A 26896-nucleotide genomic window follows, 5' to 3' on the forward strand; every position below is an offset into this window, starting at 1 on the left:
CGCGCGGCGCCATGTTGAGTGCGGCCGAGCAGCTCTCCCGCCACGCAAGTCTCTTCTTACCACCGGGGAGACCGAAGGAGATTCCTCCCACTTCCTCTATGGGCCGTCCCGTATCACGATGTACCCTAGCGGGGTCCGCCGAAGCATCGACTTCTCTGTACAAAAGAGTTGGTGGCTTTCCCCCTCTCACGGGGCATCTGGAAGCCAAAAGAAAAAAAAGAAAAAGAAATAAAATAAAAATGGCGACTCCTTCGGCCATTTTGATTGTGGCGGAAGGCACTCGGGATACTCTGGGTAATCCTCCCCCATCCCCGAGATTCTCAAATATTATTTTCCGAGCGGAGAAGCACGCCATTAGAGGCTAGGCTGGCTGTCATCCGTGTGCTTGGCTCCTCCGCGGACGACTGAAGTCGCCCGGCCGCTGTTTCTCGTCGTCCTGCGTATGCTTGTTGCTAGGATGCGAGGTTGTGCCGACTAAGTAAAGGGACGAAGGTAATCCCGTCCAGGAGGAATTTTTTTGGGGAGGGGGATCTCCCTTGGTGGCTTCCCAAGGGGAGATCTACCGAGGGCGTTGGAGTCGAGAGGCTGAAGTTGGTAGCCTGATTATGGGAGATGAACTCCATTAGAAAGTGCCGCAGTAAAAATCGGGACGATTATTGGATGGCAGCGAAGAAGAAACTTTTGGGTCTGGACGTTTATTGAGGAAAGAAGAAAGATCCATCTAAATGGTCATCCGGCTTTTTGTAGCCGTAACGTGTCATCCTGGAAAAGTTAAATCCCTTTGAGGTTAGGCTTTCATTTCGCGCTAAACCATAGTTTGTTTGGTTCGTGTTCATGCAGTGTGACCTGTTTAGTAAAACTGTAGTTAACTGGACCCAGCCTCTCATCCGGATTAGCGTGCATGGGATTAGCGTGATTTGACTGTGATTTACTTCAATGGAGAAATATTTTTTCCTGCGAAGTTCGGGAATTGCGTTGATGCCGCCCCTTCCCTATGCTGCCCGCCTGTGTCTTTTGGTGGGAGAAAGAGATGACACCTTGCTTATTTCCCCCCCTTATCAGTGAGAGGAAGGTAAATATTCGCCTAAACATACTTTGTTGCTGGCCCCTTGATGGTCAAAACTGAGGTTATCCCAAATTCTCTGAGTTAAGGCTGACTTCACTTACCTGCCCTTCTCCTTACCCAATTTTCACAGTTCCAGGTAAAAGAAGGCTAGCAGCTAGTACAAAAGCCAGCGAAAGAGAAATTCGGTAATACAGATAAGTCCTCCATTTACAACCATTTGTGTAGTGTTTGGAATTACAATGGCATTGAAAAAAGTGATTTATGACTGGCTTCCACATGACTGTTGCAGCATCCATACAATCTATGTGATCAAAATTTGGGCTCTTGGCAACTAGCATTGTATTTATGATGGTTGCAGAGATCTGGGGTCAATCACTCCTTGTGACCTGACAAGCAAAGACAATGGGGAAGAGATTCCCTTAATCACCATGTTACTAATTTAACAACTGTTAACTGTTAACAACTGTGGCAAGAAATGTCATAAAATGGGCAAGAAATGTCATAAAATGGGCAACTCTTAATATCTGTCTTGTTTAGCAAAGTTAATTTTGGGCTCAATTGTGAGGATGAAGACTACTTGTACTGTCTAAAAGCATTGTTAGATGAACAAAGTTTTCTTAATATCCCAGTGTGTGGAGAAAAAAAATGTATTGCTATTATGAACAAAAAGGCATTAGCTTGAATTGGTACCTGAAAACCTATAATCCGTACAGTATTTCTTTGTAATACTGCTGATTTGTCACAGAAAACAGTAATTAATGAGGCAGTACTAAGCTAAGGAAGGCAAAATTAGAAACAGTGCGTACCTTGTTACTTTTGGATTAGTGCTAATGCAAAAGTGTTTTAGAATAGGAAACTCTGACATCAGGAGCAAAATATTTAGAAAGTCTATTGATTTTATATGAAACAAGTCTTGTGACTGCAACACTAGAGAAAGCTGTGTTAGAGAAAGTTGTGCAATGCGATTCGTATGTGGTCAAAGGAAAGCACAGCTCATTGGAAGCTATAACTGTGTGGAGTCTTGTACTTCATGGATTTATTTACAGTGGTACCTTGGTACTCTTCATTAATTGGTTCCGGGATGAGCACCAAAAATAAACAAGTAACAAATACCTTTTTATATAAGGAATAATGTAATGAGTCACAAGGCAGCCTACACTGATGAGTTCTAGTTTGTGGGATGATTACCAAAGAAACTGAGTGGGGGGGGGGGATTTGCACCAAAATGCATTGAGTATCAAATTTGATTATTTCAAAGCAGTTGAGTACCAAGATACGACTACATATGCCAAGGCTCTATGCTGCTAAATTCCCATAGGCTGTAAATGGCTTACTGTACTAAAAGCATTTGTCACATAAAAGGCTTAACTAACATACCATAACAATTGGGTAGGCCAAACCTCTCCATCTCTAAATATGTTTACAAACAACAAACTCTTCATAGCTATTTGGAAGCCCAAGGACTTCCTACTTGGGTGTAAGCAGTGGAGACATGAAGTCATTATCAAAAAGACTTGCCTGTAGTTTTATTTATTTTTTAAATTCAGTTTTATGTGTATATATTTGGAAATATGCTGAATCTCTGGAGTGGAGGTTAATACATTGCCATAGACTTTAATGCTATAAAAACTGACTATCTGTTCAGTTACTATTATATAATGTATCCATTTTTCCAGCAGTTATTAATTAATTTGCAGAAGCTAACTGAAAACAAATACTTTTGAGCAGGTCTTGTTTTCAGGTTAGCATGAGTTTGAATACAGTATTTTCATTTATCATTTCCATCTTTTCTGTTATGTAGCAACATTTTCACATAATTCTGCCTTATTACTAATGAATGTTGTGTTAAGATTAATTTTATGCAATGGTGATGATTTGAGTAACTTATGTTTACTTGAGTCAGTGGCATGGAAGACAGTGCCTCAATTTACCATAGAGGTGAGAATATTGAGAAGAAAATCATATAGCTAAACCTTTATTTAATTTATTCTCAATTTACTTTTTAACAGAAAGTAATTTCATGTTGCCTAATGTCGTATGAATGAGAGGGACTCCACTACACATCTGCCACAATCCTTTTGTTTGCCAGTTGCAAAGACAAGAACAGAAAGATGGGAAACAGTGCCTTAAAAGCACATTTGGAGACGGCCCAAAAAACAGGAGTATTCCAATTAACTGGGAAAGGGCTTTCTGAGGTAAATCTCAATTTTGTGTACATATGGCACCAAAATTCATTTTCCTTTAATCCATGAAATGCTAGAAAGATAAAATTGTATTTTGTTTTGGAATTCAGAATATTGTCCTTTTGATTACATATGTATAGGACTAATTTGGCTATTTGAGACTTTGCATTTTAGACCATTTCAGGCTTGGAGTAAGCTGATCTTACTAGAAATCCAATAAGAGTATTCTAAAAGCAAAGTTTTTATTTTTTATTTTCAGCTTGATAATACCCAATTTGTTTGTTTGTTTTTAAAAAGCTGTTTTAATCCTGAAACCAAATGTTTGTCTCAAAATGCAGCATTTAATGTTGGAATATTTCTGAATGCATTCAATCTGAACACAATATATTTTACATACTTCTAATAAAAATATTGAATATGTTCTAATTAATATCTATACCATAAAGGTATTGATGCTGTTTTTTATTATAGAAATCAGTTTGCATTTCTAAAGGTAGAACATTTAATAAAGCTTACTTCTGATGACTGTATTTAAAAATTGCAGTTCTGTACAGTTTTACTAAAGCTCTCTGACTTGGAATTTCTAAAAAGAAATATGACTCAATAAGCTGTTATATCTATTAAGCAACTATGGCAGTTCATATTAGGTTTTATTTATTTTGATTTTGCATAATATGAAATACTTTATTGTGTTGGGTTTTGTTCCAATTATAGTTAATTGATTTTGGACAGATTTCCCAATCCTTTCCCAATCTTTCATTATTTGTGGAATGTAAGACTACAAAACATAATTTTTATTAGAAATCTTTCTGATTCTGTATATTTATTTGTTGCAGTTTTTAACTCTTAGAGTAATTTCATCAATATCTGAATTCTTTTTCAGTTTCCTGAAGATCTACAGAAGTTGGCAAGTAATCTCAGAACAATAGATTTGTCCAACAATAAGCTTGAATCACTTCCACCTTTTATAGGAAAGTTCTCTGTATTGAAAAGTCTTGCTTTAAATCACAACAGACTGAGTATGTTTACTTAAGTATTTTTAGCTTGCTATATATTGCATATTAAATAATGTTTCAGTACTAATAAAGATTTGTTTGTAAGTGCAATTACTTGTTACTAAGGTAATGTGCTGCTGAATGCTAAGGTAATCAAAATTATTTTGATTCTTATGAAATAGGGACTTGCTCAGCTAGAAAAAATTTATTATTGGCTCTCTTGTTCTCTTCCCACATCTTCTCAACTGCAAGAGTTCTGATGGAAAGTGGAGCCTGTGTATTAACCCAGGCAATTCGCAATATATAAGTAGAAGAAATTATATCTCTATATCATATATTACAAAAGAACATTCTGTTATATTATGAATCTTTATTCTAATGAGCATTATATAGCAGATTAAATATTCAGTCTTGACATTTTAATAATTGTTCTTTTTTCTCAGCATCATGATTTAATTCTATTTATAATTTATTACTAGCTGTATTACCTGAGGATCTCTGCAAGCTGAAAAAGCTGGAAATTCTACATCTGAACAATAACCAGTTGACACGTTTACCTAGCAGTTTTGGACAACTTGCAGCGCTAAAGACTCTGAGCCTTTCCGGAAACAAGCTTCAAACTATACCTGTTCAGCTATGCAGTCTTCATCATATAGATGTGGTAGATCTTTCCAGAAATCAGATCCAGAGCATCCCAGACACAATAGGAGAGCTACAGGCCATTGAACTGAACTTAAATCAAAATCAGGTCTGGAAGTATATTATTGTAGTTGAGCAATGTTATGTATCATAAATACTATGGGATGGAGATATAGTTAATGCTATAAGCCAAATTTGCAAGAGGTGGGGGTTTATTTGGCATTAACGGTAGCCCTTGGTTAACAGTGATAATCGGGCCTGAAATTTGCTAAACAATGCAGTCATAAAGTTCATGTTGTAAACTGCATCACTTAGCAATGGCCACTATGGCAGTTCCAGTGGTAGGTTACGACCGGTACGCCCTAGTACAGGCGTACCGGTGCCTGCTGGGAGCACCGGATACTGTTTCAGTACGGTGCTCCAGAGGGCCCACCCGCTGTCCTTACTGTATTTGAGCTCTTCGGGGCTTCCGTGCATGGAGCATACAGCGCCTGCATGACACTCCGCCGAGCAGCTGGAGCATTGCGGAGGCATCATCAAAGTCAATGGGGAATACAGATTCACTTAACTATGTTACTAACTTAAGAAATGCAATGATTCACTTAACAATTGTGGTAAGAAAATTCGTAAAATGTGGCAAACTCAGATGTCTCACTTAGCAACAAAAATGTTGAACTCAATTGTGGTTGTAACTTGAGGACTACCTGTAACAGATTCTTTTTAGGCGCATTTAATAAAAAGTTGAAATAGTTCTCTTAATAAAATCAAGAATTAACTCTTAACATTTGAAATTGATATTTACATTGATGGACAAAATGTAAACTACAGATAGTCCTTTTTTACAACAGTTTACTTCAGTGTTTTTCAACCTTTTTTGTGCAAAGGCACACTTTTTTCATGAAAAAAATCACGAGGCACACCACCATTAGAAAATGTTAATTTTTTTTAACTCTGTGCCTATATTCAATATAGGCGGGTGTTTTTCCCACGTCACACCTTACACTATGTCACGGCACACTAGTGTGCCGCGGCACAGTGGTTGAAAAACACTGGTTTACTTAATGACTATTCAAAGTTGCAATGGCATTGGAAAAAGAGACTTATTTTTCAGACATGACTGTTGCAGCATCCCCATGGTCACATGATCAAAATTCAGACACTTAGCAAGTAACTCATGTTTATGATGGTAGCAATGTCCTGGGGGCATATGATTACCTTTTGTGACCTTCTGACAAGGAAAGTTAATAGGGGAACCAGATTCACTTAACAATCGGGTTACTAATTTAACAATGTGATTCGCTTAACAAATGTGGCAAGAAAAGTCATAAAATGGGGTGAAAACAAATTTCTCACTCAACATAAATTTTGGGCTCAATTGTGATCGTAAATTGAGGACGATCTGTATATTGATCCAAGTTTATACATTCATCCCTTATGGGAAAATTACTGTATTTTTCAGACTATAAGATGCACCTAGCTTTTGGGGAGGAAAAAAAGGGGAAAAAATTGCCTCTGCCTCCCAGCATCCATCCGGCATCTGACCAGTTCGCCACCGTCCATTTGCCGCCCCTGCCCATTCGTTGCGGCCCATTCTCCACCATGGTCCATTCTAGAACATCTGATTGGCACCGCACCAACCCCCTCCCCCTGCCACACTATCTACCCACTTTTTTGGCGGGGGAGTGTATCTTATATACTCCGAAAAAGACGGTAATAGTACAATTACTTTTTAAATGTGTAATTAATTGGAGATACTCTGCAATTGCAATCATTCATTCTGCTGAAATTGTAGCAGGAGTTTTTAGCAATCCTATTGTCACGGTGACTTGATTAATATAGCAAAACAAACTCAGTTCACATATCAATACCGGACCAAGTTTTAGAAACATGACTAATACTTTTTTGTTTTCTTATTTAATTTTCTAATTAGGGAGACATACTATGATCATTGTAACCATCTTTTTGCTTACTGCTTTGGAACTATAACAGATTTCCCAGATCTCCTCCCAGATCTCTCGTTGTCCACGCCTCAAAGTTCTGCGCCTTGAAGAGAACTGCCTAGAACTAAGTGTACTTCCACAGAGTATTCTTGGTGATTCTCAGATCTCTTTACTTGCTGTAGAGGGTAATCTTTTTGAGATCAAGAAACTCCGAGAATTGGATGGATATGACAAGGTTTGTTGGAAAATCCTATATATGTATTTCTTTTTTTCACTACAGTAGCATTTTACCATATATTTGGGCAGGGTAGTGGTCAAATGGCATCAGTTGTTAAATGAAATCATAAAAAAGAGCAATTTTTATACACACATCATAGCCTTGAACTCCTGATTCATCTTAAACTTTTGGAAAACAGTTACAACAATTTCCTAATTAATAGATTAATATATCAGAATTTTATGAGTGTTTAAAAATACTTCCTGGCTCATTGGACTAAACCAGGGGTGTCAAACTCACAGCATCACATCGTCATGTGTGTATTGTGACTTCCCCCCTTCATTAAACTGGGTAGGAGTGGCCAGAGCGTGACTCATCTGCAAATTTGACACTAAACCCTATACCTTTCAAAACATTTGTCAAAGTCCTTATATAGTTTTATATAAGGACTAAGAGATCCTAGAACAGCAAAGAAAGCACCGATAATTATGGCTTAAAGGAGAAGTCCAGGAAAGTTCTTTTGGTGAACACCAAACAAGAACATACTGCATAAGTTCCGCTGAATTTGATCCAAAGAGGTTTAATAGCAGTAATATCACATCACTATTTTTAAATTCTTCATAAGAGAGGTGACATTGTATAAATATGCCTATTGAAAGATTATCTCAAACTGACCCTTTTGATCACATGGACATCACATGGATCACATGGGCATCTCCATATAGGCTTCTCAATAACTGGTTTGTTTTTGCCCTTTTCTCAGATATTTCTCTGACCTTCCAACCTAACTTACAACTAACCATGACTAATCCTACTTTTTTTATGATCAGTCACAGTTAAATAGATGTTGCTACTTACTATTTCATTGCACATATAGGCTTTTATATAAATTGGCAATTAAAACTTGCATTCTTATTTGGATCATATCTTTGGATCAAATTTAGAAAAACCTATGCAGTATATTCTTGTTTGATGTTCACCAAAAGAACTTTCCTGGACTTCTGCTTTAAGCCATAATTATCGGTGCTGCCCAGTAGTGGAATGCAGCCAGTTCACACCACTTTGGGAGAACCGGTTGTTAACTTTCTGAGCAGTTATAGCAATAGCAGTAGACTTATATACCGCTTCATAGGCCTTTCAGGCCTCTCTAAGCGGTTTACAGAGAGTCAGCATATTGCCCCCAACAATCTGGGTCCTCATTTTACCCACCTCGGAAGGATGGAAGGCTGAGTCAACCCTGAGCCGGTGAGATTTGAACCGCTGACCTGCTGATCTAGCAGTAGCCTGCAGTGCTGCATTTAACCACTGCGCCACCTTGGCTCCTGGTGAACTGGTTGTTGGAAGAAATCATTAGGGCAGAGAACCAGTTGTTAAATTATTTGAATCCCACCACTGGTTCCCTGTGCTATTCTTTGATCTCTTAGCCCTCAAGTGTGATGCACTATATATATTTGCAGGACATTGAGATCTGAGGAAGAAAGAGCATGAGATACGATTCTATTCTGTTCTTGGTTGTTGAGATCTATATAACTATGATTTAAAAGAATTTAATTTTAAAGCTAACTACAAGTGGCAAGTGATATGATTAAAATGTGCCCTCTTGAATTGTCTGAACACTACTTGCTTTATCAGACTAGCTAGGCATCTCTTGTCCAACACCAGATTAAGGAAAGAAAAGACAACACAGAAGGTCTGAATTAATATAGTATTAAAATTGTAACTAGTCAGTAGAAATAGATTATGTACTAAACAGACAAAAATAGAAAATCATAAATCTAGAAATGAACTCTTTACAAGAGTTATCTAGAACTTGATTTAGGTGATATATTTATCAACAAAACTTTTTTTTTTAACATTTTAGTATATGGAGAGATTCACGGCTACAAAGAAAAAATTTTCCTGAACTACTGCGCCAGTTTTATCTCGTGAATGAAAAGACAACAAGAAACATGACTGATGTGTGGATCCAAAATGCAACAAGCCTGTTGGGAGAATGACATTCAAGCCTTTATATAAAGGCAAGAGAACAGTGACCTTTTGGTTTCAAAATGCCTTGATGTTTTAGATCTCACAAAATGAATCCAAGAATTGGTAACCTTGGATATAATACTTAACATCCACTTGTTAAGTCTCCATCTACAAAGATTAAGAAGAAAATTACAAAATGTCCTGAGCTGAAGAGGTTTTATGACAGTTCCTGACAACTTCATACATAGGAAGCAGGGCAGATGGAGATAATGGGCTATATGTGTAGGATCATGTGCCTGGAGGCTCACTAATTCAATATAGATTAACTCCGCAATGCAAATCCATCCATCTCTTGGCTTTAAATATTTTACAGTGTATGTAGGGCTGGCCATTTGAAAAATTACAATAGAAGCACAAATTATGGATGAGCAGATAGTGGCTTAATATACATAATAAAAATCAGTTGTCCTAGATTCACACCACAGTCATTCTCTAGATGGTTTGTCTTCCACTTGCTAGTCAAATAGTTCACCTTAGTGTGCTAAACTGATGGCTTGCATAATAGGACACTATGCATTTGAATCTTCATCAGAGTAACAAACTCCAATGTTTGGGGGTGGGAAGGGTTTGATCACTGTATTGATGCCTTATGCAAAGCACCCATGGATATTTAAAATATGCAATCTTGGAATAATTTACATGCTTTTTACAAAAACCATACCTCCACAACTTTCTTAAACTTTTTTGGCACCTTTTGACAAAATAAGCTGAAATATATTCTTCTGTAATTGGAATGGCAAACATGCAGCTGAAGCTTTCTGTAAAATGTACTGTTCGTGTAAATGAAATTTCAATTAAAATGAAAAACAACTCTACAACCCTAGGGAATGGTCATAAATGAAATGATTGGAGGTTGAAACACACAGTAACACTAACATGATGTAATATTCTTACAATTCACCCCCCCCCCCATACATTATCAGTTCCAGTTATATTTCTCATTTTTTTCTACTGCTGGTTTTAATCACAACTGTAAAGTCCCGTTATATGTTGCATGTGTTATAAATCAACAATTTGTACTATGTGTACCAATAGGAAATCCTGCTATTTCTTTTAACACAGCAGAGTTGGGAATGAGAAATTAGAGGTGAAAGGAGTTGGGTCAGTTGTGAAACCTAGGAAATAGAAATAATTAACTGGTGAAACTCAAAAAATTAGAATATTGTGCAAAAGTTCATTTATTTCAGTAATGCAACTTAAAAGGTGAAACTAATATATGAGATAGACTCATTATATGCAAAGCAAGATAGTTCAAGCCATGATTTGTCATAATTGTGATGATTATGACTTACAGCTCATGAAAACCCCAAATCCACAATCTCAGAAAATTAGAATATTACATGCAATCAATAAGACAAGGATTGTACATAGAAGAATATCAGACCTTTGAAAAGTATAAGCATGCATATGTACTCAGTACTTGGTTTGGGCCCCTTTTGCAGCAATTACTGCCTCAATGCGGCGTGGCATGGAAGCTGTCAGCCTGTGGCACTGCTGAGGTGTTATGGAAGACCAGGATGCTTCAATAGTGGCCTTCAGCTCTTCTGTATTGTTCAGTCTCATGTCTCTCATCTTTCTCTTGGCAATGCCCCATAGATTTTCTATGGGGCTCAGGTGAGGCGAGTTTGCTGGCCAATCAAGCACAGTAATCCCACAGTCATGGAATCAGGTTTTGGTGCTTTTGGCAGTGGGGGTAGGTGCCAAGTCCTGCTGGAAAATGAAGTAAGCATCCCCATAAAGCTCGTCTGTGGAAGGAAGCATGGAGTGCTCCAAAATCTCCTGGTAGACTGCTGCGTTAACCCTGGACTTAATGAAGCACAGTGGACCAACACCAGTAGATAATATGGCTCCCCAAATCAATACAGTCTGTGGAAACTTCACACTGGACTTCAAGCATCTTGCAGTGTGTGCCTCTCCATTCTTCCTCCATACTCTGGGTCCTTAGTTTCCAAATGAGATGCAAAAGTTGCTCTCATCAGAAAAGAGGACTTTGGACCACTGAGAAACAGACCATTTCTGTTTTTCTTTAGCCCAGGTAAGACGCTTCTGAGATTGTTTGTTGTTCAGGAGCGGCTTGACAAGAGGAATACGACATTTGAAGTCTATGTCCAGGATCCGTCTGTGTGTGGTGGCGCTTGATGCACTGACTCCAGCCTCTGTCCACTCCTTATGAAAGTCTCCAACACTTTTGAATGGCCTTTTCCTGACAATCCTCTCCAGGCTGCGGTCATCCCTGCTGCTTGTGCACCTTTTTCTTCCACACTTTCCCCTTCCACATAACTTTCTATTAATGTGCTTTGATACAGCACTTTGGGCACATTCAACTTATTTTGTAATTGTCTTTTGAGGCTTTCACTCCTTATGGAGGATGTTAGATGGTTTTCTGCACAACTGTCAGGTCAGCAGTCTTTCCCATGATTGTGATTCCTATTGAACCAGACTGAGAGACCATTTAAAGGCTCAGGAACCCTTTGAAGGTGTTATGGCTTAATTAGCTGATTAGAGTGGGACACTTTGAGCCTAAAATATTGCACCTTTTCACAATATTCTAATTTTCTGAGATTGTGGATTTGGGGTTTTCATGAGCTGTAAGCCATAATCATCACATTTATGACTAATCACGGCTTGGACTATCTTGCTTTGCATGTAATTAGTCTATCTCATATATTAGTTTCACCTTTTAAGTTGCATTACAGAAATAAATGAACTTTTGCACAATATTCTAATTTTTTGAGTTTCATGGTAGCTGTTAGATAGCAGTAGCACTTAGACTTACATACCGCTTCATAGTGGTTTTTCAGCCCTTTCTAAGCGGTTTATAGTCAACCTATTGCCCCCAACAGTCTGGGTCCTCATTTTACCCACCTCGGAAGGATGGAAGGCTGAGTCGACCTTGAACCAGTGAGATTTGAACTGCCAAACTGCAGCTAGCAGTCGGCTGAAGTAGCCTGCATTACTGCACTCTAACCACTGTGCCACCTCAACTCTAGATCTCTTCATATTGGGTTATAATCAATAACTCCTTGCAAAACGATTTGGGATGCAGACGGATAACTAGTCTTTACCCATAAAGTTCTGCTTATGTTAATATAAAACTAAACTTTGTGGGCTGTTTTGATTTTCCTCTACTAGCCACTGAGGTGACAAAAACAGTAATATAATTTTTAGCAATTTCATTTAATGTAAACTTACATCAAATAAGATTGGTTTTTGAAGAAAAACAACTTTGAAGATTTTGGGGGAAACACACCCCATTCCTGTCTATTATACAGTAACAGAATTGGAAATGTGTATCTCTTGCTGTTCTTAGAACTCCCTGTAATACAGCATCTGTATTTGACTTGTACAAAGACAATGGTTCAAGGTTTTTCTAGTAATGCTGTTTTGTTTCATGCTAAACCATATTATTTTCCAAATTCTAATGGGAACTAGGCTTATTCAAGAAACCATGTTTTAGTTCACACATTGCATTAAGCCTATACTGAATATTCTCTTCACCAATTCTTCATGTGACATCGGGATTTTTCTTGAAACACTTTTCTTTCCATCATGAAACTCATGAAATTTGGAATTCCTAGATCTTGTTTTTTCCAGCAAAAGTGACTATCCCATTAGCCCATATCAATGGAACTTAGTAACCTACTGGACTCCATAGGGAACTAAAAGCTGGATCCTTAGCTGCAAGCAAAAACATTTCCAGGATATGTCTATTAAACAGCATAGGACAGTTTAAGGCCATTCAGACTTACACAGCAACTTGGAGTGAAAAAACTTAAAATTGTAAATTTTATTTATTCAGCACAGCAAGTATACAGAACAACACATTGGGCATTCACTTACATTATAGCTAAAACAGATTTGTATGTCTTGTGTGATACTAAGCTATACAAAATTTATCATTTTTCACAAATTATGTATAATGCCAGATGGTTATGGTATCAATTTTCAGTTTTAATATTACTAAGCAAGTGTTCATGGTTCCCATACAATCTAAAGATGAAATATTACAGAGTACCATTTTGCTCAGCAGTTCAACTTATTAGAGCTTCATAAAATATTACTAGAAAAAAATTTAGAGCTCCTGGAGGAATTAATTGTGTTGCTTCTGCAGAATATATTTTCCAGCCAAATCCTGTAATTTGTTTTGGTATTAATAAACATAATTTGAGAGGGATATTCCCGGTTTTTGTACTTTGCTACAACTCCAGCATTCCATTGTACAAGGCTATATAGAAGACTTAAGCTTTATAATAAAACTTAAACATTCAATTGGAAATATGTAAAGAAACAAAGCATGAAGAAATTATTTAAGAACAATCACAGTACAATTAAGATTTGTTTTGAGCTTCTTTATAGTATCGAGATTGTTGCAGGTAATCCTTTTAGACTTGCAGCAAAACATGCAAGGACTAGAACTTTATAGCTTCAAGTTGAATAAAATACAAGTTCTACTAAATATTGTGCTGTTGAATAAATCAACAATTTGGTGGGTTCTTAATTAGAAGAGAATTAAAGCTTTCTTGCAAAAGACTGGCCATTTAGATGATTTAAAATTTAGTCATTTGTATATATAATAGAACAACCAAATCAAGAACCTTAATCCTGCAATGGGAGTAAACTGAAATAGGTTGTAGGTCAAGTACTTATTACAGCAAACTACACCATATGACCCATTCAACAGCTTACAGCTCATTAACAGTGATTCATAGTGGTTTCCCTTGGATCCTTTGCCCACATACTAATATTTTTAAAGAAAATTTGACAAGCAGCAATTCAAATACAATAAATCATAATTTGTGGTGCCTGCAAGAACCATGCCACCATTTAAAATTTTGTGAATAGGATCAAATTCAGACCAATTTTAATAACAATAAAGTGGTGCTTGAAACTGATTTCTTTGAAAAGCATGAGTGAGAATGTTTGTATAGTTGATAGAAAATATGAAACAGTATTGTTATTAATATCACTAACAAGCAGATGGCTTTTGATTTCATTCAAACTTAGATTGTGCCCTGATTTTGATGTTTTAACCCCCCCCAAATATTTTTAATAAATACAGTATTGAAATCACAATATGCTGCCCTCTACAGATTTGTACAGATTGTATGAATTGTTTATATTAAAAGGATAACACATTTCTATAAGGAATACTTTTATGTAATGAAATGTAAGTTTGTACATTTCTGAAAAAAATGTTTTAAAAGATGCATAGAAATTTCATAAACCAATCTCAGCAGTATTAATACCTACAAATACACATTCATTTTTTAAAAAATGGCAGAAGTTCAGGATATTTATATAAAGGCATATTTTAATTTCCTTGCAATCTCATGAGATTCCAAATGACCACGGGTAATATGCTTCATGTTAAGCTGTCTGAGTTGCTCTTTCCTCTAATTCCACTAACACACATAGTTTTTGTGAAAGAAGCAAGATTGAGAAGTCCAATCTTTTGGAGACAAAAGTGAGAAGTAAGTTTAAATTTGTCCGAGTTGCATTTATGCATTTTTGTATGCTTATTTACCTAATTTGCATGCAAATTAGAAAAGCTATGGCTTGAAAGTATACTTTATAATATATCCATTATCATCTTTCCCTATCATGAAAAGCCTGGTATTTTGAAAAAGTAGGGGCAAGCTTAATTTCTACAAATACGTACATTTTATGAAAACCAATCATCTACCAATTCAGCAATTATATGCAATATTAAGTGAGGTAATTAAATCTAGTGAGTGCATTCTCTTTGCCTTTATAATCAGTTTGCACTCATCTCTGAGTTGCCATAAGGAAAGTAAAGAAAAAAAAGGGTGGGGGGTTGGTAAGACCAATCTCACAGAAAGGACAAAACCAAGGAAAATGAAGCCCTGAGGATATGAACATGAATAAGAAAGTTACACTTCTATTGTGCTATTTTCCTGGACTTTTGTACTAAACATGTTCAACAAAATAATGTTCTGCTTTGTTTCATTTTCTGAACAGTTGCTTCTCTTCTTTGGAAATTGAAGATATTTGTAGAATGAAAAAAAGATTTCAGTTGACTCAAAACTGGAAATGGCTATCAGTTCTCAATAAGTTTTTTGGCTCTTGTGTTGGCTTGCTCAATACGGTGTTTGTTGGTTTCAGCCTGAAATAAAACAAAATGCAAAGCTACTAGTAAATTATGGTGTACAGAAACTATTCAAGTCTCTATAGAAGGCATTGTATTTCTTTAAGAATTGCCAAGAATATGGAGAGCTAAAACAGAGACATTTAAAATTATATGAATAGAAAAAAAATCCCTTTCTCAATTCTTTCATATATATATATATATATATATATATATATATATATATATATATATATATATATATATATATATATATATATATATATATATATATATATATATATATATATATATATATATATATATATATATATATATATATATATATATATATATTTAAAGTCACAACCCCTGGTATGCCCAAATATGGGAGGAAGGTCACACTTCCACTCTCTGTCTTCGGCTCGTCACAAGAGACCATCCAGACAGAAACCCAATATTTTTTACTGTTGCCTTTTTATTACATTTGTTATATTTATGCTGATAAATAAATAAAGGACTGCAGTATTTATTCCTCCTCACCTCCTCCTGTATTTATCTCATGGCATTTTATATAAACAAGACTTTTTTTTTTCTTGGCACTGGCTTATCTATTAGTGTTTCAGAGAAACAAGTGCAGAACTTTGAGAAAGCCCAGAGTCAAAATAGAACAACTTCAGTGGTATTTATTCTATTTTGGGCAACACAAATCGGCTTTTTAACCAACCAGGATTTGATCTATAGCTCAATGTGCTATGTATCTTCACTATATATACATAGTGTTCTTGTTTCACCATGAAATCAAGCTTAAATACATAGAAAAATAATGCTTTGGGTGGAAGAATGTTATCCAGAAGAGAGAACAAGGACACAATTTGTTGGTAAATTGGAATACTCTATACCAGGAATGTCAAACTCGATCATGTCACAGGCCGGATCGTGACATATCACAATGTTTTTTGCCTTTGCGGAGCTGGAGTGGGTGTGGCCTGTGTGGGGTATATCTGGGCCACGGACCACCAGTTTGATAGTGGGACCTGCTGTAAACCATTGTACTGTATTCCAGAACAATTAGCTATTCTTCTCAGCAATTAAGGATCCAGTTCTTGCTTCTTACCTTCTCATTTATCCGGTCTATCTGCTTGTTTTGTGAATCGATCTCACTGCCCATATCCACAGCCATATTTTTCAGATTTCCCAAGATATGTCCCACTTGAGTTAAGTTGTCCTCCATCTCATCTTCTCTGGCATCATTTGTTATCCTTTTCAAAATATCAGAAAAGAACTGCTTTGAGCAGTTGCAAGTTTCTTCTTCTCTGTAATGAACTAAATTCGTATATTCTCTCCCCCCTCCTCTTTACCTGCCTATTCACATACCCACACTAGTCAAGCTACCATAGGGCAGTTCTCAATAGAAATTAAAAATCATTATCAGTTAAATCAGAACAATTACAAAAAATAATAAAACCAAAAACATGTTAAAAAACAGAATCATAAATAGTCCTAATTCTATCTCACACAAATATTTCATAACTTCAGTCTTAAAATATATCTAATTGGGAATTTATAAAAGAAATTAAAAATAAGCCTGTGTTTTTATAAAGACCTTTATACATTCCTCCAATCATGTTGCACAATTTGATTCAAATATTTGAAATATTTGAAAAATTGCTAAACAGTGTTCTGAATAAACATTCATGATTTACACAGAATAAGCTTCTCATGATGGTCTTCAATATCCCAGTACTGCTGAAGAGGAACAGATATGGAATATGTATTCATCACTGAAGATTATTTACCGTTTTATGTATCCTCCAGCTGGTCCTCCTGAGGTCTGTTGTTGGTAATTTCCTCCCTGTCCTGGTTGTCTGGTTATTACATGATCACCTGAATTTTCACAGTTCCCACCCCAAGTTGTCTTATATCCTTTACTAGTCTCAAAGTTCTTCGTTCTATAAAAAAAACCAGAATGGCTTCAATTAACTAAAAAGATAAATACACAACAAACCGCCAATAGAATTATTGCTTATTACGTAATCAAGTTTGTGATTAGGAAAAAAATGCCTGTACCACTTAGCATTATATTTATAAGATATTTATAAGGTATCTTTTATTTAATGAATTGCATGGAGAAACAAACAGCTAGCTTGCTGAAGTGGTTAAGTCACCAGGCTAGAAACTGGCAGTCAATGCGTTCTATTTCTTCCTTAGGTACAAAGGCAGCTGGATCAGTGGGCTTATCACTTTCTCTCAGCTGCAAGGAAGAGGCAATGGCAAGCCATTTTTGAAAACTATGCCAAGAACACTGCAGGGACTGCTCTAGGCAGTCACCAGGTGTCAACAAAATATTGAGAAAATTATATTGGACTAATTTCACCAAATCATGAATCTGATAATCATTACCCTAATGGTAACAAAAATGAAGGAATAAATGCAAAACTTATTTTTCTATTCCAACCTTCATATTACCAAGATAAATCTTGTATGTATTGTTTTATGTTATATTATTCTATAATATTTAATTTTTATTTGGTTCTGGACTCACCCTGTACAGTGGTACCCGATATTTTAAAACTGAAACATAGCAATCCTGAAGTGATGGGCATTCTTACAAAATAGTTGCATGCTAAGTAATACATGACAAAAAATTTTTCCCCCCATGTGGTAGATCGTAGTTAAAACAATATGTGAACATTATCATAACATTTCATATTATTCCTTTAATATTTTTATATCTATGTATAAACTATTACTTTCCTGAAAAATTTCGTACTAGACTAAAATTGTATATCAACTGCTACTTGCATTCTAAACATTGTAACTATTATTTCAGATCAATCAAATAAGAATAAATAACTAAATATAAACTACACGCAACACGTCACGGATACAACTACAGACCATCACAAGGTTGCTTGCATGTTAAGAAAACATGCACATTCAGACATGCATCATGTTAGAACATCACCTTCAGATAGCTGGTTAGCAGTGCAAACTGCTTCTTAATACAGGTATTTTCCTAAATTCCATTTTGACCAGTTAAGTGGATCCAGCCTCTGATGTTAAATCTTCATTTTATTAAGAAGGAAAAGTGGAGTGATTAGGAGAGAATGAAAAAGAGTGAACAGTAAGACAAGCAAGCAGATAACTATTTGTTAGCTGACAAACTATTTCAAAGTATAGCTGAGAGTATGCTATAATAAGAAAAAACCAGCTTTAATACCAATCAGGAAGAAAAGGAATATTATGAAAACTAAATTCAAAATTTGTAAGCGTGCTGTGGTATTCTCACAAAAAGTCATTAATTTAGCTCTAGGAATGGAAGAGTTTGATTTCCTTTCATCCATTTCAAATCCATTCAATTCTTCTTATGTCTCTACATATTTGCCTTATATAAAATTTTATTATCAAGCATATTGAAAATTCCATAAATTACTTTTTCAGTGTACATACACTATATTGCCAAAAGTATTCGCTCACCCATCCACATAATCAGATTATTATCAATTGTGAGCGAATACTTTTGGCAATATAGTGTACATTTCAACTATCACAAAAGTCTCATATTTTTCAAAGTGAGAGCTAAGAATGTAGTATCAGAGGAAAAAAGACTTACAAAGCACATCATGCCTTCCTTGTAATCCTTCATTAAACTGACACATATCTTGTTTCTGCCCAGTGAAGCTGAGAGAAAAATTCTACAACTTTCCCATGAATTGTTATATTAAATCTGATTAATATTGACAATTCCTTCCAAATATTTAATAGGTATTAGGTGATTTAAAATCCAATCCAAGCTTGTATTAATTGCATTCTTTTCCCCATTCTAACATATTACTAGATTTAAATAACAGGTATATTTGCATGTCTAAGCCTTATAGCACCTAATTACTGGTGCATGACTACTGGCTTTTCTTCCTTGATTGTCATAGTTTGAAAACAACAATTTAAACATTCATTGTTTAAATTTTATTACAACATCCACTAGATTTTGTATTTGTCATTACCAGAAAACCAAAACCAGAACCACCAAAGTTAAAACATTCTAGCCATTATTTTATTCAAGGGTGAAACTTATGAACAAGTGCAGTTAAGTCTAAATAAGCATTTCCGTATGTTTTCCTTTGTAGGAAGGAACCCCTACAGTGTACAGAATGTTTTTGTAAATTGCAAGAAAAAACAGGAGATAACCACCATAGTTGGTAGTTGTCATGGCATGAGACCCCAACATTATTTAAAAAAAAAAAAACAAATACATTTTTAAAAGGTTGAAATTTCACTGGACATCAGTGTTCTTGTCTGAAAACTTTTAAAATTTCATGTAAAAATGCCACAATCTCATGGGCTTTCAAATGACAATAATTAAATCTTTATTTTGGAGTCTACACTACCATCCATTGCAACAAAAGCTTTCAGTCTTCACAGATCTGGAGAAAGGAGCCATCATTCACACCTGCATACACTCATAAAGTTTTGGATAATACCCCATTGGAAAACCAGAAGGAGCAAGTTGGGGTCAGATCATCCCAGAGATGTTGTAGTTGCTCAGAGTCTATCTGACTTAATAGCACATAAATAAGACCATATGAATGCAGTCAGTGGCTTGGACAATGTTACGGTAAAATGTGATTTCTTTGTTATCATGTAATGTGAACCCAGTTGCTATTGTTTGTAAACATGGTTTATGGTTTAGGATTATAAATGAACACAGACCATGGTTTAGTACAACATCCAATTTGTGTTTGAATTCTGTAGCAGTTTTTTTTTCCCCATCAGAGAGAACAGTAGCTTAATTAAATTTTCTAGTCACTGAAGTTCTAAACAGGAGTGATATTTTTCCTTGAAAAAAGAGTCTTACCAATCTGCTTTTAACTGACCTATTGCACGGACAGACACAGAGACCACAGCACTTATTAAGCTCTGTCAAGTTCTTTTCAGCTTCTTTCATGTCTTTGTTTATTTGATCCATACCTTCTTCTATGTTGTTTAACTTTTCTAGGGAAAAAAAGCAGCTTTAGAAACTTTAAATGAAGTAAATGCTTACACTTCATATAGGAAGGTCTGCATTCAAAACACTTTTTAAAAAGCATTTAAAAGCAGCTTAAGAAGTGTTAATGTTTCTGGAAAATACTGCAAGCCTATGGACAATGGCCATGCCTGTATCCGGACTGCATTAATTATGTATCTTTATTATGTATCATTATGAAATATAGAGTTCTACATTTATAATCAAATATGCCATATTGTTTATTACACTTGTGCAACTCACCGCCTTGTTCATCTAACATGGTAATGGTTTTGATTCCCGTATCTTGGGACTATAATGAAAAAGAGAGAAATACAGAAACACTACACCATGGAATTTTTAATGAAATGACACAATTTGTTACAGACTATTGTGTGGAGATACTACTAAATAATTACATAAAAATTGATCAGCATAAATACTACTATATAAAATTTCCTTCCAGGGAGAATAAAAATTCCAATATGGCATGTTATTTTGCAATACTGGTGTAGGTGAATTTGTTACTTTTGTTTATTGGTCCTATGATAAAATTATTTCAATTTTATATAAAGTTTCATTGTTTATTTTTATTTATTTAAGAAAATGTATATGGCTATCCAACTTACTCTCAGTGATTCTGGGTGAATTACAAAGATAAAAACCCAATATTAAAACAATTTAAAGGCAGAAAATTAGAGAAAAAAGCAGGGAAGCTTTCTAAGAAAATCTGAGAAATTCCATATATCTCATACTTGATGAACATAATATACGCAATGTCATTTCATGTTCTCCACCTGATTTCCCCTCCTCCCCCGGCTCAAATAAAACCTTTAACTTTTTCTTTACCTCAATGGCCATGCCAAGGATCCTCCTTGTGCTTTCCAAAGACTAAAATAAAGATAAAATTCAATTCAGGCATGGTGATTTTTAAAGATATGTAATAATTATATAGTTTCAGACAGGGTTGTAAGTAAGCACTACAATATTCTCTTGTTTCTGACACAATGCAACTAAGCAAAGTTTTGTCTTGGTTTGTGATGTTTTAAAAGTCAACATTATTATGCAGCTACTATTTTCCAGGCAAACCCCTCTTTTTAGATTCTGTGCAAGTCTGTCCTCCTGGAATCAATAAACTTTATTTTTAAAGATTCCGAAGTTTGTTCTATTGCGGTAGTGAAAACAAGCAGAAATGCACCATTAGCAAGTCTCTACCCCTGTCTTCCAAGCCTAGTGGCATTGCCCCTTGATGGTCTGTTTTGGCAGGTGAAGAGGATGGGAAAGAAATTGTTTTATATAATATTGTGTGTGTATGTATGTATGTACGTATGTATGTGTATACACATACACACACATTGCAGTATGCTAAGCTTGATTGTGTTTATTCATGAGGGATATTTATTATATGATTTTTTTTTTTGCATGCAGCGCTATGTGTGACACATAAAAAGGCTCTCTCTCCTTCAGAAAATGCATTAATCCTAGGGAAAAAGTATTCTTACGGTCTAAATCCAAGTTATTTAGATTAGGGATATCAAACTCATGGCTTGTGGGCTGGATGCAACACATGCCGGCCACCCCCACCCCCATTTTAGCAAAGGCTGAAAAAATTGTGATATGTCACGTGGCATGTGACACCCGATTTAAATGATTTAAACCGCCCCTTCACTGCAAGATCAAGCAACATAGGATAACCAATCAATTTTAGTGGAGATCATGCACTTAAAAAAGTTTATCTACACAAATTATTGGGCAATAATATATTATTTGAGATGTTTACCTCATCTGTAACTTGATGGGCTCTCAGTTGTATTTCTTCAGGTGACAACTCAGCCATGATTGACCTGTGTTTTTCAACGTTCAACTATTCACAACAGGATTTCTTCTAAAATAGTAAAGTATCAGTGATAAGGCTATAATCTTGACCAATTTTAAGCAAAGTGTGTCCTATTAAATATTTATTTATTTAATTGATATGCCAAATTTATAACCAGTTCAGTTGTCAGCTTTCTACGAAAAGAAAACAAATCAAAATTTTAATATTATAATATTTTATAAAAATGATAATATAATGAAATACAATACTTTATGTATTTATTGTTTGTTTCAATCAGTTTATATGGACACCTATCTCAACAAGTGACTGTTGGCTGTAAACAGAATTACAATAAAGTAAAAATAATTACAAGCATTACTGACATTGAAGCGCAAAGTAGCCAAGAAACAAAGGATGGAAGGCTGAGTCAACCTTTGAGCCGAGGTGGCGCAGTGGTTAGGGTGCAGTACTGCAGGCCACTTCAGCTGACTGTTATCTGCAGTTCAGCGGTTCAAATCTCACCAGCTCAAAGGTTGACTCAGCCTTCCATCCTTCCAAGGTGGGTGAAATGAGGACCCAGACTGTTGGGGGCAATATGCTGACTCTGTAAACCGCTTAGAGAGGGCTGAAAGCCCTATGAAGCGGTATATAAGTCGAACTGCTATTGCTATTGCTAACATCAAACTCAAATCATTAATGTAAACAAGACATGACATGGCTCCCTGTACACAATCTGAACCCCGGCCCAGATGATTAATGTCTTTAATGGTAGAACTATGAACAGTATCCAAATATCCTACACTATATCTTCATTTATAAAATAGTTTAAATAAAAGTTACACTTCTACATGATAAGTTAAGAAATAAGAAGTCATCATGTTTGCTCCAACCACCCTCTTCATTAAATAATTCCCACGCAGATGGTCTTCCATAACTCTTACCAATTTTGACCTAAGAAATTAATTTCTAACTTTTTATCAATGGTCATTACTATTTGTAAATAATCTAAGACATATTGATTCCCCCCCCCTGCTTTTTGAGGGCTCACCAATCTTTTTTTAGGTATTAATTAGTATTGAATTACAACTGTTGGGTTCAGGCAATATTGGATGACAAGTATTGTTTTCTTCCCTAGAGAAAAATACATTTCTAGGGATGTATTTGCAGAGAGTACAAATTAAACCAACTTGTTTTAAGTAGGACTGACAATCATATTTCAGTTGTCTTTACTAAATAAGTTCAGTATTCAAATCTGTAGAAAATATTAAACATTCATAAATAGTAAACAAAAAGACAGAGTAATTGACACACAGAAGTGCAAAAGCAATCTGCATGCAGGACAATTGTAACAATGAAAATAGCATTTCTGACTTGCCAGATAGATCTATCAGATCTAAATAGCTACCACCTCAGATAAAGAAGTCTGCAAGTTGCCCAGATTCATCTCTGGTTCCTCCATTATCACTGTTGGGAATATAATTCTAACAGTTGGGTTGGCAATATATAAATCATGTAACAATGTTGTATCTGTTGCTTTAAACATACTGTAAAATGTGATTGGTTGCTGTTTTCCTCAATCGCCCATAAGAGGGAGCCAGAATGCCTGTTAGTTCTCTCTCTGTTTGTTAGATGCTGGGCTGATCTGATCGCCGTGAACTATTATAAGTTTTGCAACTGCTAGCAAACTTTGATTACTGAACTGATTATATAATACTGGACTATGTTATTTGGTTTATCCCTTAACTGAAAGACATTGATGACTGACTGTCTTATCCGTGTATGACTTGGACTGTTTGATGGACTCTGATACCTCTATTTCCATGAAAGTAAAAGCCTATTTAAACTGCAGTGCCTCTGTATGCTGGTTTGTGTGTTCTCCAACACAACTCTAACAATGCTTCTCTGAATATACTCGCTCTCCCAATGGGGAGCTTACCTAACAATCACCATCCACTGGAACATAACAATTGTCACCAACCTATGAATACTACTTCTATGCACACCTATAACTCTTATCACTTTATATTTTTTGAAATACTCCATAATTTTGTACCTGTACATCCCTGACTATATTTACAAAGTCTACTCTACTGTATCAGACCATCTTCATTCACATCTATTAGTTCTCTCTTACTTCCACAACCACACAGTATTCCTTTCATTTCACTTGGGAAGTCACCTTCCTTGCTTTGTTTACATGCCTAGACATAGTCCTCTATATGCTGTAATAACCAGCCAGATAGGCCTGTAGATACTGATCTCTTGGGCCCATGATTGGTTGTATTGACACTTTCATATCATAATTTTAGTAAGAGAGTAGACTAACTCAGTGTCCAATATTCAACATTCCTGTAAGGACAATGCTGGTCAATTTTGACAAATTTAGCTTAGTATTGCCACAAGCGTAACCAAAGCTAGTCTTACTGCATATATTCTGATGCTATTTTATGAAAATCTTTATGAAGATTTCTAATCTAGGGACTTACAAAGTAACATATTATTGCTTACATCCTAGTAATCAGGAAGCATATGCAGCGTTCAAAGATACACTTCAAGATGCTTTCATTTATATATTCTTGTGATTCTTTTATTTTGTCACAATTAATATGAGAAGAAAAGAAACAAGTGACATTTCATCCCAAAGCAAACACAAAGTAACATACATTTATGCAGCGTTTTTCCAACTGTTTTTCCATTCTGCAAGTCAAAATTTGCTCCACAATTTGCTAATGGTATTTTTAGTTTTAAAGGAGTGGAGACTGCTATTTGTGTGCCATACAATATAATTCCAACTGCATTTGTCCACTGATAAAATGCTATTAATTTGATTCACCATCCATGCTACCCATCCCCACCCCAAACTTTAAATAAGGTACATGAATGGAAATACTCTTACAAGAAAAGACAGTGATGTAACTAAATAAAGAACTGAATTTTTACTCTCTTGGGGGCAATTAGGACAGATATGTAAAGTCAATCAAATGCTTAATGTACCCATTTAACTTTCCTTTTATACTTAAAGTGCTATTATAGCTTATCATTTTGCCACTAAAATGACAATGATTACATATGTCCCTATAATTCAGGAAGAAGTCAAAAACTTAAATCTCTGATGAAACAACTGGACTTTCCAAAGTACGGTACCTATGAACTTTCATGTAGGATGGAACTTCTTATGTAAATCTTGTTAAATTATACCTATGGACAACTTCCTGATTTTGAAAATGAAAAGCAAAAGAAAGGCTCCAAGAAAATAGTTGCGTTACTAAACTATGTACTTCCCCAAAGAGTATACCTAAGTGTTTGTTCAGGAACTAAAGAATTTTGTAAGTGGGGATTTTTTTTCTTATAAAGGGAACCTGATTTTGCACAACTCTCCACTGTGAAGGAATAAGAAATACATGAATACTAGTTAAAATCTAAAAGGGCTTCCAGAGTTTGTTTCCTGTCCTTTTGCCTATCCATTCTTCTGCCCTCTTCCAATCTGCACCATTTAATGGAGAGAGAGAGAGAGAGAAAAGTGAAAACAGCTACTGCTTCCTGTTGCTCTTGTTAAGGCTTTTAAAAAATGCAGTAAGGAAACAGATGCAGCCTAAAGGGATAATAGCCACCACTATGTCAATCGTGAAGGCTACAGCTGTAAGAAACAGAAATATTACTGTGAAAAGCCCTCTGTTTTATTCTTCTCCCCCCAATGAAAAGTCCTAAAACAAGTAATAACAGCCCTCTCTAGTCCCTTTGGCCCCGAAGTGAGGGTTCAGCCAAAGGATCCCCACAAACAAGAAATACAGCGCAACCCGGAGAGGAAGCCAACCGGCAGCATTCCTCCCGAAAACCAACCAGCCCAACCCGAGGCCTAAGCTGAGAAGGCAGGGCAGCCACGGGCGCTCCCACAACCCCCACAACCTCCGAGGGGGTGACAACTCCTGGCCCCGAGGTCGGCCTTGCCGCCCGGCTCCGAGGGATGCTGCGGCGCTCTCCCCATGCCGTCTCCGGCTTCCCGCGCCCCTTCCCTTCTCCTTCCTCACCCAGGACGCCTCGCCGCCCGCTTCCCTCTGCCGCCGCTTAAACCTAGGTGGCTCAGTAGCTAAGAAACTGAGCTTGTCGATCAGAAAGGTCGGCGGTTCGAATCCCTAGTACAGATCTGCGTGAACAGGGGGTTGGACTACATGACCTCCAAGGTCCCTTCCAACTCTTTTACGGTTTACCGTAAGGTCCCTTCCTCCGGCGGAGGAGAAAAACCTTGGCGTCCCGACGGCCCCGGAACTCCCCACTCCACCCGCCCGTCGCTCCAGCCTGGCTCAAAGGGGCCTTGGCCTTCCCCTTGCCTGTTCTCCGCCCGGAGAAATTCCTCGCTCGCTCCTTCCTCCTTTTCCTGCCCGACCGCCCAGTTCTCGCTCTCCCCGCCGCTCCTTCCCTCCGGAGACTCACCACAGTGCTTCGGTGGCTAAAAAAACCCGAGCCCGCCCCGCGGCTCCGTTCTACCCGCCAGGCCTTTCGGGCCTCTGGGCGCAGATCTCCCGCTCTCTCCGCCGAGGGGACGAACCTCGCGCCCGGTCTTCGGAAGCCCCTTCCCACCGCCGAACTCCACCCAGCCAGCTTCCTGCAGCGCCTTCTTCTCCTTCTTCCCTCCGGTTCCTTCGGGAGCCCAGCTGTTACCTCCTCCCGCCTTCCCTCCTACCCGGTCTCTGAGTCGCAGCGCATTGGTCGCTTGGAAGGCATTGCTAATAGCTATTGGTGGGAGGAAATGATCGTCATGTTTTTCTCCTTTTTTCGCTTTCTCAGGTTGTTGATTAAGCTCCAGCATCCTGTTGGCGCTGAGTTTATTTTTTTAAGAAAACCCCATTCAAGGTACAAAAGGTCTTATGTGTGGTAAAACCAGATCAGGTTCCTGCGGTACAAAAATACAGCATGATTTGATA

General features: G+C 36.6%; 2 protein-coding genes across 5 annotated transcripts; one reads left to right on the top strand and one right to left on the bottom strand.

Moving 5' to 3' along the window:
* Positions 1–74: 74 nt before the first annotated feature.
* Positions 75–9886, top strand: LRRC57 (leucine rich repeat containing 57). Of its 3 annotated transcripts, none has more exons than XM_087722115.1 (6): positions 75–294; positions 3076–3261; positions 4133–4268; positions 4724–4992; positions 6873–7058; positions 8902–9886. In XM_087722115.1, exons 2-6 carry the CDS (start codon positions 3178–3180, stop codon positions 8941–8943), a joined length of 717 nt encoding a protein of 238 aa, XP_087578241.1. In that variant the 5' UTR covers positions 75–294; positions 3076–3177; the 3' UTR covers positions 8944–9886. The 3 variants fall into 3 exon arrangements, with proteins under 3 accessions (XP_087578241.1, XP_013918719.2, XP_013918727.2); XM_014063244.2 differs by lacking the exon at positions 75–294 and adding an exon at positions 305–492; XM_014063252.2 differs by lacking the exon at positions 75–294 and adding an exon at positions 509–786.
* Positions 9887–14688: 4802 nt separating this feature from the next.
* Positions 14689–26655, bottom strand: SNAP23 (synaptosome associated protein 23). Of its 2 annotated transcripts, none has more exons than XM_014063272.2 (8): positions 26521–26655; positions 21939–22043; positions 21008–21049; positions 20423–20471; positions 20031–20148; positions 16953–17105; positions 16271–16415; positions 14689–15192 (listed from the first exon to the last, which is right to left on the bottom strand). In XM_014063272.2, exons 2-8 carry the CDS (start codon positions 21993–21995, stop codon positions 15127–15129), a joined length of 630 nt encoding a protein of 209 aa, XP_013918747.1. In that variant the 5' UTR covers positions 21996–22043; positions 26521–26655; the 3' UTR covers positions 14689–15126. The 2 variants fall into 2 exon arrangements, with proteins under 2 accessions (XP_013918747.1, XP_013918738.1); XM_014063263.2 differs by having other exon boundaries at positions 26406–26640.
* Positions 26656–26896: the final 241 nt, after the last annotated feature.

Source organism: Thamnophis sirtalis, unplaced genomic scaffold (genome assembly GCF_051295495.1).
Source record: "Thamnophis sirtalis isolate CommonGarterSnake01/CBP01778 unplaced genomic scaffold, rThaSir2_p1.2 scaffold_1, whole genome shotgun sequence".
Taxonomy (NCBI): Eukaryota; Metazoa; Chordata; class Lepidosauria; order Squamata; family Natricidae; genus Thamnophis; species Thamnophis sirtalis.

Coding starts and splice junctions, on each gene's coding strand:
- SNAP23 (XM_014063272.2), bottom strand. CDS start 21,995: ATGGCTGAGTTGTCACCTGAAGAAATACAACTGAGAGCCCATCAAGTT. Junction 21,050..21,938: donor CCCATCAAGTTACAGATGAG/GTAAACATCTCA, acceptor TCTTTATTTTAG/TCTTTGGAAAGCACAAGGAG. Junction 17,106..20,030: donor TGTGTCTGTCCGTGCAATAG/GTCAGTTAAAAG, acceptor TTTTTTTTATAG/AACGAAGAACTTTGAGACTA.
- LRRC57 (XM_087722115.1), top strand. CDS start 3,178: ATGGGAAACAGTGCCTTAAAAGCACATTTGGAGACGGCCCAAAAAACA. Junction 3,262..4,132: donor CTGGGAAAGGGCTTTCTGAG/GTAAATCTCAAT, acceptor ATTCTTTTTCAG/TTTCCTGAAGATCTACAGAA. Junction 4,993..6,872: donor TGAACTTAAATCAAAATCAG/GTCTGGAAGTAT, acceptor GAACTATAACAG/ATTTCCCAGATCTCCTCCCA.